At 39.9% G+C, this 15,183-nt stretch overlaps 1 protein-coding gene across 2 annotated transcripts in view; it reads left to right on the forward strand.

Moving 5' to 3' along the window:
- The window catches only part of LOC145987841 (zwei Ig domain protein zig-8-like), a 1,141,735-nt gene that overhangs the window by 533,423 nt on the left and 593,129 nt on the right, over window positions 1–15,183 (forward strand). For both annotated transcript variants that reach the window (XM_083122583.1, XM_083122584.1), the window contains exon 2: window positions 643–815. In XM_083122583.1, coding sequence (XP_082978709.1) covers window positions 643–815 — 173 coding nt within the window. The remainder of the gene's footprint in view (window positions 1–642; window positions 816–15,183) is intronic.

Consider the following 15,183-nt stretch of genomic DNA (forward strand, 5'->3'; position numbering starts at 1 on the left):
TGCGGATTGCATAGAGTCACGGATGTCTGTTTGCGCAGAATTTAATATCGTTCGTTCTCGATTATTTTTACATATCACCCCTTCCCACCCCACCCTTAGGGGTGCCAGGGGTATGTTACCGCCACAGTATTTATTTCCAGGTTGAGAGTGATACTTGTACTAAGTTTGGTTGAAATTGCTCCAGGCGTTCTAGAGTTATGCTGGAACAAACAAATATACACACCCACACACCCACACACACACACATACACCCATTTTTATATATAGAGAGAAGATATTGTGTATACACATTATTGACAGTGTAGAGGCCGTACCTTTTTTGGAGCCTCAACACCCCAAGACTTTCTTCCCAAGTAAATAAGAGTCACTTCAAATGACTAGTTGAGATATTCATGTTCGGATATACTTTATATTGTACTTTTTCTTCATTTGCTAATGTATTCTCCAGTACTTGAAGGGGGTGCGGTAGCATGAGATCCTCCAGCTAGGAAAGCATCACCTCAACTGTCGCATTATTTCCTTGTAATACCATAGGAGCATCCCTCTTAATATCCTCAAGCTCAGCTAAAAATTCCCACTTAGTGCGATGTCTTCTCCGAAAATTCTTATATTTAACTATAATTCGAATTCTTGCTTTTCCAGGTGTTGGTGCTGGTGACGGTCTCCCCCAAATTGGGCGAGGTAAACAACGCTACATCGACAACCCCCGAGTGGAGAGACCATATTTCGATGACGTTTCTCCGAGGAATGTCACGGCCATTGTTGGACAGTCGGCCATCCTTCGCTGCCGCGTGAAGCATCTTGGAGACAGAACGGTAAGTTCCTGCATGCTGTTATATTCTCTGGCTTCAGCCAAGGTGTTAAATGAACTTTAGGATATCTGAAAGTCTATTTATCCATCGAGTCGCACTAGAGTTGACGAGCTGTATCTTTGTGGGTGAACCTTGACCAAGTTCATCTGCGCAGTAGCAAGAAAGGAGCAGCTACAGGCTGCTTAACCACTTCGCTGGCCGTAACACGGGTGTAATATCAGGCATTTCCCTTAAGGACAGCTTGGGCCACCGGTGTCATAAGCAATTTTTTTTTCGTAGTATGTTACTTTTCTAACATACTGTAACTTGGATAATGATCGGAGATACATTTTTGATTTCTGCGTCAGTCTAGAGTTATATAATTAAGAATTAGTAAATATAAAATAAAATATAAAATATAAAATTTCATTTACAAGCATGCAGAATTTCAAATTTCCCGCTGAAAACACGCTCGGCGTTAGTGCATTGGATTTTTTTTTCTCCGAAAGTATTTGCAGAAAGTGCGTATTTTTTTCCATCAATGACAAACATACCAGGCATTTTGCGGGTACCTTTTGGAGATTGAAGTCCTGACGTAGCCGGCGTGGGGTTCCGATTAATTTCAAATTTTGTGTAAAAAAATAGTTACTTTTCCTTTTTTCCTTCTTCTTTTTCTAACTGATTACGGAAAATTCATTTTTCCATCAGGATTATAGCCCAAAGTATACTGAACAAAACGAGGTATCATTTGTACCTCTAACATTTTTAGTCGCGGAAATATGAAATTTCATTTAGAAGCATGCAGAATTTCAAATTTCCCGCTGAAAACACTCTCGGCGTTAGTGCAAATACTTGGAAAATCAGCCTCGGTGTCTCAGGGTTAAGAGTTGTCGACCACTGAAACGGCGGCTTGGAAACCTCAAAGCAGTCTGTAACCTGAACAGATTTAATGCAACTCGTCTATTTAAGGCAAACGTACAAATTGAGTGGAAGTCTCAAAAATATGTCGTAAGAGGAAAATAACGTGGAGGTTTATTGCAAAAAAAAAAAAAAAAAAAAAGGCACACAGAAAGAATCATATGAATAATAGGAATAAACTATATCAACCTCACAACGATAATGATTCATAACCCAAACGAATTTTGCCACAACGATTCTCTCGATGAACATTATACTTTGGTTTAACAATAAATTTACAGCAAATGCTGGCTCCATGTTCATAACCCAGAAGGACCAAGAAATAAAACTAATCACAATTTCTTTACGTCTGACTACCATGCGAGAGACCCGGGTTCGATCTCCGGCGGGGGAGAACCGTGATTCTTTCCACCTATTCAAACTGCTCCGGCGCCCACCCAGCGTCATATAAAGTGGGTACCTGGAGGAAATTCTGGGGAGTAAAGGCGGTCAGGTGCGTGGTGCTGATTACATCACGCCCACCTTCAGCCGTGATCAAGAAAGTGTTGGGCCATAACTACACATCCTCTATACGCCTTCATGGCATGGTGCAAAGCACAGGGGAGTACTTGTTGGTTGTTTTTTTTTTTTTTACAGTTTCTAGAACAAAACATTAGGACTGTAATAATTAAACTTCATAAGTAGTAATGCTACCTTAATGTTTGACGTGCAGCTGCAAAAAAATCTAAAAACAAGAGCAGTCACAGAGAGAGACAGAGACAGTGACAATGGACTTCAGTCGTCGCACTACTCTCATCTCCACAACCAGGAGCAGCGTCACTGCCAATCTTGTTGTTTCAGTTCTTGTAGCGACCAATAGCAATTCCGCACCCCCAGAGACTTTATGAGAATACTCACACTCTAGAAACAACCTCGAGATGCAACTCCACCCTTTCGCACTTCAAAGAGTCGAGCCTCACGTTACCATTCATTTTCGCAATCCCAGATAAATTGCGACGGAGAGATCCATCATTCTGGAATATCTCTAACCGAAATCTGGATTGAAGTTAGGGGCTGCAGCTCTGGAATAATCTTGGGACAAAGGCCCTACGGGCGCCGCTGGCAATTAATCGCATTCAGTCCCCGTCGAAGCTTTTATGAGTGCGGCAGGAGCGCTTACAGCGGTAATGATAGGTGAACTTGAGCCTAATTAACGACTGGAGAAACGTGGAAATTTTGCGGTGGCAATATATCCGCATAATTAGCAACATCTGTAAAACGGGGAAAGCATTTGTTTGGAAATTCAGCGTTAATTGGAAAGCCTAAGGCAGATCCTTATAGCGTTCGAAATTTCAATTAACGTTATCAACATCTGTGTCCCAGTTAAAGCATGGAATTTTGTACTTTTTCACTAATAAGTTATTAAGTAATCGGCTTTTGTGAGATGTCTACTTTAATTGTCTTGGAGTTCTGCATACCAATGCTATAAATCAAAGTGTACGGTTGAATCTTCAATCTACAATGCAACACTGAGGAAAAGGAACAATGTTTGTTGTAAGAAATTTCCGTGTTCAACTTAGAAGACACCTCAACAATGGACGGCAATAAAAACAAAGCCTCAGAAAATGTTGCTTCATTAACTAGGTATTACTAAGACAAGGCCACCGTTACGAAAGTTATATTGGCTGCGGTAACGAGACCATAATTCGAGAGAGCGTTAAATAGCAAGTAAGTATGTATTGCAGTGTTGCAGATACGAAGCTTGTTTGCTTGAGTTTTTGTTATAATTCCACTTTATGCACAGATAGGCTAATCGGAACTAGGCCAACAGTTTAACATGGGATACGAACCACATCAGGTGTCGAACAAGGGATGCCTTGATTACAAGGCGGCGACGTTACCACTAGGCCATCGGGGATGCCCCTGCAGATACCAAGGAATCCTAATGTGGTGATTAGGTGTTGCAGCTACAATGAAATGCAATCAAAGCAAAGAACAGAATATGTGAGCCCTAAGCGCTGCTACTTCGAGAGTTCAGATGAACAATTAATTATTATTGTAATATAAAAATTATATCTAAGTGACTCATCAATGGCAGCTTAACTTAACAATGTATCAAAAATAATAAACACCAGTTCAAACATGTAAGTGCTGTTGCAAAATCTCTCATCCAATCCATTCATTTCGTTCGATGTGATTAACTAAGTTAGAAAAGTGACAAAATAAAAGAAGAAGAATATAATACATAATGATTACTACACATATTTTACAAAGTCCATCACCAAATGGATCTATCAGTCCCGACACAGTCTTTCAGCGAAAGTTCGATTCCAGTACGGGTTACAACCCGCAGCGTGTAACTGTAGCTTTGGTATCGATCAGTGGATGTTCAATAAAGGGAATAGCACAAACTAGCCAGAATTTTATTGGCAATACGTTGAAGAATTGGATCTGTTCCGAGATGTAACTCCTATTTGAAGTTTGTATTGCAATTACGAGGGTTACAGCAAAAGTCATGCCATCCATTTTTTTCTACGATAACGCGAGTCAAGCAAGAAATTTTAAAATGTACAGTAGAGACCTCGTCACATGCAATGTATTGTGAAGCCACTAGATAGCAGTGGCTGCCAAGACATTGAACAGAGGGAAGTGGGAAATCACTGCCTGTTGAACAGTCGTGCAGAATGAATGTGACCCTGCGTGAACAGCGTTCTTATGTGAAAATAGCAGTTCTCCGTGGAAGGAATACGAGAGAATGTCACACTGAGCTTGTGAAAGCTTTAGGAAATGATGCTCTACCATACCGAGCTGATGCGAGGTGGGCAGCAGCATTCGGGCGTGGAAGAGAAGCAACTGCCGACATGCAACGTTCAGGACGAACTCTGACTTCGTGTATTTTGTCCTTTTCTCTAACCTGATACAGATCTCTATGTTGTTCAAAATTCATACATTAAATGTTAGCATATATCGTGACCATCCAATTGTATATTTTACAATTTCTTGCCTGACCCGCATTATCGTGGATGAAAAATAGTTGACATGACTTTTACTGTATGTAACCCCCGTATTTTCCTTATTTTAAAATATATTGAATGCGTCTAATTCTTTTCTTCGCAGCCTTATTGACTGATTTCGTTTATTTTACTTGGTTTTTCTTCCGCTTTTGGTTAATCTCGAGAAGGTTTATCACTCATGCCCAGGCCGGAATTCGAACCCGGAACCCCTGGCGTCGTAGCACTCTGCCACGGAAGCCGGCTTCGAAGCCTTATATTCCAGAATCTTACAAAAGTAAAGATAAACTCACGTGGTTACATCTTGTAATTCGATATTTGTTTCGTCAATATAGCAACGTGAATGTGTTTACAAATACATACGTAACATATATCTTATTACAAATTATTAACTTTATTTCACGTGTATAAGAACAAGAAGATGTGATGTTTGATAAATGGCGTGTTGTTGTTGAATATTAAAGTTAACAGTGCAATGATAAAACACGTTGGACTGCATCTTCTTTCGGCAACTCCTTTTTAAGTCTGAAACAGACAAGGCACATATATATATTCAATTTCACAGTGGGGAGTATTTGAGCCACAGAAGTATACGACAAAAATATATTTTTGAGCTTGTTCTGATTTCAGTAACAGCATTCGATTGTATTTCCCACAAACTCGAAGCCCCGAGGGAATATTCAGTTCAGCTTTTGAATACTTCGTGCAGCTCTCCGTGGCATTCCCCTGGGTGTGTAAATCGACGGAGACTACTGGATGGGTTGCGCTCCGTGTTCTGAATATCTTGCCAATCTCTACCCGTCCTTCTCCGTTCCTATCCCCTCCTCTCTTTCTCGCAGGGTCACACACATTCTCTGAGGCATCTCAAACAGTGTTGCCATAGCAAGGAGACATAAACCATCTTCAAATTCTAGAAAAAATACCGCTTTCATTTCAATTTTCCTTCTGAACATAACAACAATCTATTCGTTAACAAAAACAATTTCAGGATATGTGTCATGTCCTGACGTACCAGCTATCGACAGACTGATATTGGTTTTTAGGTTTGTAGAATTGATTCGGTTCATTCCCGTAAAAAAAAGGCTTTTAGACTTCCAGAGAATCAGGAAGGATTCATCACAAGATTCAAGGTTCGAATTCTGTCTGGGTCGACAAATTACTGAAACTTAAATTATTAACTTCAATTACTTTAAAAGTATATTCCAGTAATAACAAACTATATTGGTATTCATACATATCCGGTACATAAGTTATGTCCGCCAAATGCCCCTCTGCATGTTGGAATGTGCAGGGGTTAGGTTTGTATTTTTTTAAATTAAATTATTATTGGCTGGAAGTATAACGATAGAAAATTATTACTGAATGTTACTAAAACACATAGGCTAAGCTATCCTAGATCCTCACAAATACACGATTTAGGCCATTGTTGTAATCACGACCATGATCTGAAAGCTTTTACCCCCAAGGCTGCTCCCCAGAGCAGTCCCATGCATGAATTTTACTGGAAAAATATAAACCTGGAATCAGATACCCCGATAATCGAAGCCAGGTCTCACTCGTTGTAGTCAGATGACCTTCCGGCTGGACCACTGCGGTTCTATTACTGAAACACATAGGACACAATATTTTTTATCGAGTCTTCCGATATGGCGGAAGAAGAACTGTTCTAGGCTAATTATAATCAGGCGATTCTAGCATAAATTCAAGATGCAGCATTTATTTCGGTCGTATCCAATTGTACTCTACCTCGTTAGCTGACTTACATTTAAAAGGAACTTGGAGCAAAATACCAAATGTTGGGATTGTACATAAAAGTCACTGGTGCTATGTCTGTTTTTATGTGTCGCTTTCCCACCACCATTTTATCGCCACCTTATTGTAGTTACTCTAACTGATTTGTTCCCATAATTCATTTCATCATAGTCAATAAATCAGGTTAATGCCATAAAGATGTTTGATATGTTCCTTTGCATTACATGGAAGATATATAGAGTGTCACAACCCCCTATCTTATTTGGACCTCATTTTCATGAAGACAAGAGGATAATACAATCTCGCTTAATTCTTGCTAATCAAAATTGCATTCATTTTCTTCAGCAGCCGAGTTCTCCTTTTAAAAATTTCAAGATTCCTTCATTATCCATGATAATGTGTATTCAATCAGGGCTACGCAGAAAAAGCAAACTGGGGTGTGATGGATGAACATCTCTGAATGCACTAAAACATCAACGTTTCTTCCACGTAATACATGCTGGGCTGCATTTTTGACGATGTTTTGGTACCTGGACCAATAGCCAATACATTGCTCTGTGTTTGTGATTGTCTTTTCATCATATCTTATGGACATTAGCTATCCCCATCAAAGCGATTAGCACAAAATGGCAGATGAGTGACGTAAAATTACCTTAATTCAAGGATACAGAAAAAAACTTATATTTTTCTTCAGTCTTTTTGCTAATTATGTTCAAAATGTATCGTGCCCTTAACTATATTGTGGTAAATTGTACCTTATTATTTGGCATTCTAAACAAATTTAGATCAATTTAGTCAAAGCTACAAACGAAATTAATGCTGCAGTACAGTAAGTTATTGGTTGTCTATTAAAACACATACTTGGTCATCTGTAAAAAAAAAGTGGAATATTACTTCGAACTTGCACTAGAAGGTCAGGGGTTTGCACAATATCGACACTGTTCTGTTACACATCAAGAATCAGCTGAGATTTCCTCCTTGTACGAAAATTATCGTTGAGGTGGCAACACTGATCGAGGCATCCTAACAGAATTCTCCAGTGTCACTGTGTTGGAAGGAGGAAGAAAAGGTGGGAGGAGTGGTACTAGAGGGAGAACTCGTGGAATCAAGGAATTGGGAGCTTGAAGGTGAGAGAACTTTCTCCCTATTTGCCTGTATCTGATTCTGGAGTCTATATAAGCGCCAGACAGCTGTGCTCCAGGCGCAAGAGGGGATTATGTTGGCTGCAGGATGTCTCGAAGATTATCTTAATATTTGGTCGGAGTTTCTTGAAAGTAATAGAGTTCTTATTACGTCTGTGAAGTTAGTATGTGTTGGGTGAATTCCCGTTCTGTTAACGTATATCTTCCAGGCAGTGGCGTATACTGGGTTAAAAACCTGGGCTATCGCACCATATCATAGTGTTCGAATGAACAAAAGAATGCTGCTGGCGAAGTTTTCTTGTTTGTTTTTAGATCATTTGGGGTGGGGTGTTTGATGTGATGTGGCATTGTGATTACAAATATATGGGCCTACCTCATAAATAAAATATGGAAATGTACACTATGTCATTTTTATTTGCATAATTAAGAGGCCCATATTGTGAAATATTTACGTAAGCCTACATACGAGAATAAATATGAAACTTCTACCTACCTATTTTCACGATTTGAAATTCAGAGCCACCTTGTTGGCACAGTCGTAACGTCGTTGCCTTGAAACCAAGGGGTCCCGGGTTCGATAGGCCAACATGGTGGTTCGGATACCACTTTAACTGTAGGTCCGATCCCCATTAGCTTATCTGCTTATAAAGTGGACATAAAAGAAAAATCCACAACCATTTGGAGCTTATCGTCATACGTAAGCCGACTAGACAGCTTGTTAATTATGACCTTATTTCAGTTCACTACACAACACAGCACATATCATTCACAAGAATACAATCCACTCACTACTGTATTCACACGCTGTCTCTAAATAAATTCCACGCACAAAGGAACCCTTAACCCTGCGTTAGTCTGTTGGGGTGTGACAAACCCCAGTCGTACTATATTAGTTTATTTCTCAACGATTTGGCAACACTGAACTTTGTCCATCCGTGTACCTGGCAAGTATTTATCGTGGATGTTTGTAGTGTATTTGCAATTGTAGGTGCTGGAGCTGTTAAGTTGTTGTCACGTATTTGTTGGCTTTGGGGTTTGGCATACCCCACCAGACTAGTCACTGTTCTGTTTTTATGTACGGACTAAATACAAAAAAAAGCCAATAGTTTATTTGTTTTGTTTGTTTAGTGTCTGTGTATTCTGCAAACAATGAGTTCTGAAGTGGAACGTATTAGGTTATTGTTACAAGAATGCGAAGAAGTGGAATCGGATGTGGAGGGAGGTGAGGGTAGTGATTGTTGGTCGGACCATGCTAGTGAAAATGAACATAACACAGATTCTGAAGAAGATGCGGATTTAGACAATACCGATAGTGTAAATGAGAATTTTTACGTAGGTAAGGACGGTACCACAAAGTGGAGCAAGTCAGCACCACGTACGAATACAAGAACAAGAGCGAGTAATATTATCAGAACACGTCTCCCATGTGTACTAGGTGTGGCTAAGAACTGCAAAAGTCCTTCAGAATACTTTCAGTTATTTCTTAGTGACGACACACTGCAGAAAATCGTAAGTAACGCAAACAAATTCATAGACAATGCGTCCCAAAAGTATGGTGAACATGAGAAATATAAAGTAAAAAATACGTCATTAGTAGAAATAAAAGCTGTAATTGGACTTTTGTACATGGCAGGTGTTTACAAAGCAAACAGAGTAAATTTAGATGATTTGTGGGCGACAGATGGTACTGGTATGGATATATTTTGGAGTACAATGACGTTGCATTGACATTTGTCTCCGTTTCGACGACAAATCTACGAGAGCTGAGCGATCTCAATTTGATAAACTTGCACCGATAAGAGATTTTTTTGAAACTTTCGTTGAGCAGTGTAAAGTACATTACTCTGTTGGAGCAAATGTAACAATAGACGAGCAACTCGAAAAGTTCAGAGGTAGGTGTCCCTTTCGGCAATACTTATCCAACAAACCAGGCAAGTATGGCATTAAACTTTTTGCTCTTGTAGATTCAAGAGTCTTCTATTCGCAAAACCTGGAAATATATGCTGGTAAACAACCTGATGGACCGTTCAAGATCAGCAATTCTCAGGAATCTGTCGTAGAGCGAATGGTGTCACCAATAACAGGTTCTGGAAGAAACGTCACAGTAGATAATTGCTTCACCAGCATACCACTGGCCAATAAACTATTGACAGATCATAACCTAACCTTACTTGGTACAATCAGGAAAAACAAGAGAGAGATACCACCTGAGTTAACTGAAGGCACAAAAAGAACAGTGAACAGTAGTATCTTTGCTTTCACCAAAGATATAACGTTAGTTTCCTACTATCCCCAAAAAAATAAGATTGTGCTTGTCGTTTCTACTATGCATCATGACGACAGGATTGATGAAAGAACAGGCGATCTTCAAAAACCAGAAATGATTACCACGTACAATTTCTGTAAGGGTGGTGTTGACACAGTGGATCAAATGTGTGCCACGTACGACTTTTCTAGAAACTCTAGACGTTGGCCTTTGACGGTATTTTATGCTGTACTGAATATCAGTGGCATCAATTCTCAGGTTATATTTGTGAGAAACACCAACCAGCAAATACAAAGACGTAAGTTTCTAAAAAAGTTGGCGTTTGAATTGATCGAAGAACACCGCAACCTTCGGGCTGCTTCCAGCAGCAATCTTCCGAGGGAACTACAACTGAAGCTGAAAAGAAGACATGATACAGAAGAGGACGTTCCAGCTCCAGGTCCAAAGTGTTCTCAAGGACGATGTGTAATCTGTCCACGTTAAAAAGATCGAAAGACTAGGTTCACTTGTGCAAAGTGTGCAAAATTTCTATGTTTGGAACACGCACTCTCTCTTTGTAAAGAATGTTACGGACAAGCAAACAACGGTGAACCTGACTGAATGTCACTGAACTTTGTGGTTTGTTTTTTTTAATTTTTGCTTTCAGAAATTATTTGTAACATTAGAAAAGCTTTTTCGGCAAATGTGAGGTATTTGTAATAAAAAATAAACTACCCAAAATAAAAATAAGTATTGGGGTGCCTCACACCCCACCAGACTAATGATGTATTTTCTTTTCACCAGACTGGCCGAGGGTTAAAGACCATTCGACACGATCTAGACTAGAACTGGTCCTTGTCATTTCGGTAATTTTTAGATTCACTTATAAACCATTCCCTGGTCAGCCAACAATTTTCTCCTCCCCATTGTAACTCTAGTTGTTTGAAGGTCAACGATCTCTTTTTCAACTCGTCTGCAAGCATTCTATGATGCGCTGCCATATGCCAGACTTTCCCCTTGCCTGCGATAATTCGGCTTCAAAATTACCAGTTCCTGGGAAAATTACATGCTTGGAAAATTTGGTATGTAACATTGATCCAGACTGTTGAGGAAGTTCAGAGGGAATTTTCCCGCCACATGCAACCCTGTTTCCTCTCCTGTAACAGTTTGGTTCCAAAATTTGCCGTTCCTGGGGAAATTACATGCTGGGAAAAAATTGTTTACAACACTGATTGGGTAGTCCTTAAGATAGCTCTGTCACTTTCGCCCGTCACCCTGTGCAACAGCCTCGCGAATTAAAAGAATGCGGGCAATGTTTCCAACTCCTAAGAAATCAGGTTCATCTTCTTATTGAAATGAACAATTTTATGCACATTTCTGATACATATTTTTTCTGTATTTTGGTCACTGAATCTGGGCTTCGCAGATAGCCTAGATAACCCTAAATATATGCACCTGCTTCCAGCAGTAACTTTTTTATTAGAAGACACCACAAAAATATTATTAATCAATTATTTATAACGAAATGGAATTTGTTTTATTAAATTATCTTATTCTGAACACAACATGCGAATTTTTAGTCACAACACTCCGTATTTCAGTTACAAGAATATAAAAATTGAAAAACAATGTAATGAACATGGAATTCAAGAAAGGAATATAAAAGTTTCTTACAAGGGTTGATCAAATGAAAAGGCACAAAACGACACTGTCGGTGTAAATGAATACTTTATTCAACGTATCCTCCATAGGCCTGAGCACATTGATCTCACTGATGAAAGAGCCGAATGATTCCTTTTTCCCAGAATTCCTTTGGCCGTGACGCGACCCAGTCCTTCACAGCGTCTTTGAGTTCATCGTCCGATGTGAAGCGCTTTCCTTTGAGATGCTTTTTCAGGGGACCAAACACATGGAAGTCACAGGGGGATAAGTCCGGACTGTAGGGCGGATGGTCTAGCTGCTCCCACTTGAACCTTGCCAGTTCCGCGTGTGTGACCCTGGAGACGTGTGGACGTGCATTATCATGGAGCAGAACCACACCCTCCGTGAGCAGCCCCGGTCGTTCGTCTTCCCCGTAAACGTTCACCATCCGGCGATGAATATCGGCCGGTTTAACACATTCCGCTGTCAGAAAACGGATAACGCCTCGGTGCTCCTCAACAGTCGAATTTGCCAATGTTAACGCCATCCTGTCCGAACACGCACTGCCGCGTCACTTGGACGGCGCTCTGTATCGGAGCCTCTGCTCTCTCCTGCGCATGCGCGTTCCCCTGCATGCTCCGATGCCGCGTGGCGACTACAATCACACCCCTACATATCACGCTACGTTCTCCCATCGCGGCATCGGTATTATATAAACGATTCCGTTGTTACCGCGTTTCGTACCTTTTCATTTGATCATTTGATATTACATACAGAACTTCAATGAATAAAATGTAAGTTCAGCTTGAATCTAAATATTCGTGCAGGGACAATAGAATGGAAACAATTTTAAGTAAATTATACACAATACAAATCTTTCGACGGATTTCCGCGGTGGCGTACTGGCAACATCGTCTTCTTATAATTGAGGGGTTCTGGGTTCGATACACGCTGAACGCACATAGTGGTTCGCATCCCAATTTAAACTCTCGGTCTAGTCCAGGTTAGGTTATCTGTGTGTAAAGTAGGCTTAACACAAAAACTGAAGTATCCTCCTGCAAAAAGTTGAGTACAAACCCTTCGAACAAACATTAATGACAAATTACATACTTACCGTTAATCAATAGCAGAGCAACAGACAGGATCATTTGAAGCGATAGAAGTCACCTAAATGGCTTCATGAACAAATCAACGCCTGAAATTATTTCCATTATTAATTCTGTGAGCAGAATGTTCGTATAACAGCTAAAATGTAGTAGTTCAAATGTGAGAATTAGCGCACAGGTATGAAGTTTAATTCTTGGTTGTGTATACATTTCTCAAAGAAATCTGGTAGTCCGTGTAAGACTGTTTTGTTCTTACAAAATTTTCAATGAGCTCACTCGAAAAGGCATGCATCTACCTATTACTAGATTTACGTTTAAGTGGAATAGTAAAATTGCAATTATCGACCTTGCACTAAGAAGTATACAGCTTCAGATTTACTAATAATATAAAACTAATTTCAGTTAATCATTTTTGACTGAAAGTTTATTCCTTTTAGCCCATGTTATTTCCATTGAAACCTACAGAGCATTCCCTGACATTCGCTACGAGACTCGGTGGAAAGCGGTCCGGCGTCAGGGCTTGTCTTTCCCGGTGAACGGGGTTCGCGACAGTCGCACGCTAGTCTGTTTTTTTTTTCTTCGCTCTCCCTGCATTCGCTATCTTTCCCTTTCTGTTGAGGTTGCAGACTGACGCCAGTATAATCCTCCCACTGAAGCTGTGTTGTGTCGTGTCCGTGTGTTGAAGATTGTGGCTTAATATGGCACCACAAAAGTTTACATTACAACAAAGGATTTATCTTGTCGAGTGTTACTTCGGAAAGAGGAATTGTGGAGAAGTGCGACGACGTTTTACAACGAAATTTCCTAGTGTTCCCCTTTCACATAGGACCACTATATTAAACGACATAAAAAGTATAGATTAACAGGGTCAGTTCTCAATAAAAGCGAAAAGAAAAACCCACGTGTACTTACTGAGGAAAAACTCGATGACAAAGGTTAGAACAGTCTCCACGGAAATCTATCTGACGCCTCTCACAAGAAACGGATGTTTCAAAAACCACAGCATTTAGAGCCGCTAAAATTCTTAAATCTAAAAATAAAAAATAAAGTGTTCAAAAACAATCCGCACACCATCCGTGAGTTAAAACAGAGTGTTGTACGAGAAATCTGTAGAATTACAGTAGACGAACTTGCACGTGTAAATGCCAATTTGCTTCGGAGATGCCAGGAATGTGTTGCAGCAGAGGAACATCATTTTCAACACCTTCTGTAGTTAAGGTTAGTACACAATATGAAAACTGTAATTTTAATAGACGACCCTAGCGACTGTCGTGGACCCCGTTCACCGGGAAATACAAGCGCTGACGCCGGACCGCTTGCCGCCGAGTCTCGTATCGAATGGGAATGCTCTGTAGAATTTAGCATTAGTATGGAATGAAAAAAGTCTAGCGGTCTAAGACGTCAGTCTTTGGGTTCGGGGCATGGAATGCGCCTGGTTCGAGTCTCCTTGTGGAAAACGTAAAACTATTTCTCCTGAGATTTAGCCCCGTGTATGTGACCGATGGCCACCCACCATCGTGAGAAAATCCGGGAGCTACGAATGAGTAGCGTAACGCGATAAAGTAAACCTACAACTACTTTGGGTTCGTCGTGCTGACCGCACATTGTTGAATGATCGTCCACCTATGCTGCGACATGTGCTGGTGAGGTCGGCAGTCGATAGGTAGGCCCTCAACAGCTGTTGCCCCACTGGTTACTAATATTATTATGCAATGAAGAAACCTTTTTCTCGAATGTTTAGTGAACATTTTAAATTTGGATTTGCCTCTAATTTGCAACAAAGTGTTTAACATTTGTTCATCAGGTATATTTTGAGTGATTAAACACGATTATTCAGGTATGGAAGCGGTGTGTATTTGTTCAGAGAAATACAGTATATCAGAACACATCCATTCAATAAATGAAACGTTTTTCAAGAAATATATAATCATATTTAAATATGAAACACACAGTATGAAAACCCGTTGAAAGTGAATGTGAAAGAAGAATATCACAGTAGGGTAGGTAGGGGGAAATCGGATTACTTGTTTAAAAAAATAATCTATTTATAGGATATCAGTGCGTTTATTACAATTCAAATTATATGCAGAAGAACAAGCAAACCTTCAGCTAATAGACTAATATAGAAATTACTCTGATTTCGTAATTTTTACGCAGATATTACATATTTAATGCAAGTGAAGCATTGATCCGATTTCCCCCACCTCAGCGGGATAAATCGGATCAGCTGTGGGGTAAATCGAATCACACAGATTTTAATAAACAAATACCAGAAATAAACTGTTTATATATATATATATATATATATATATATATATATATATATATATATATACCAAAGGCGTTTACACAGCGTTCATGGAACCACTCTTTACAAGAATTGCACTGTATCCAATCTCCAGCCTGGTGACTTTCTCCATGGTAGTACGAAATACGGCAGAATCCACACCTCCACGCCTCGTTGTTCGCACTTTTTGATGTGAGTTTTCCTGCTTGCTTAACCTGTCTCTCATCCTTCTCATTCTTCCTCTTATCCCCAGGGTTGAGGTAAGGATCATTTTCAACTGATGTCAGACGAAGGGAAGGAATAGATTTTCG

This window comes from Lepisma saccharinum, chromosome 5 (assembly GCF_977018435.1).
Source record: "Lepisma saccharinum chromosome 5, izLepSacc3.1, whole genome shotgun sequence".
NCBI lineage: Eukaryota > Metazoa > Arthropoda > Insecta > Zygentoma > Lepismatidae > Lepisma > Lepisma saccharinum.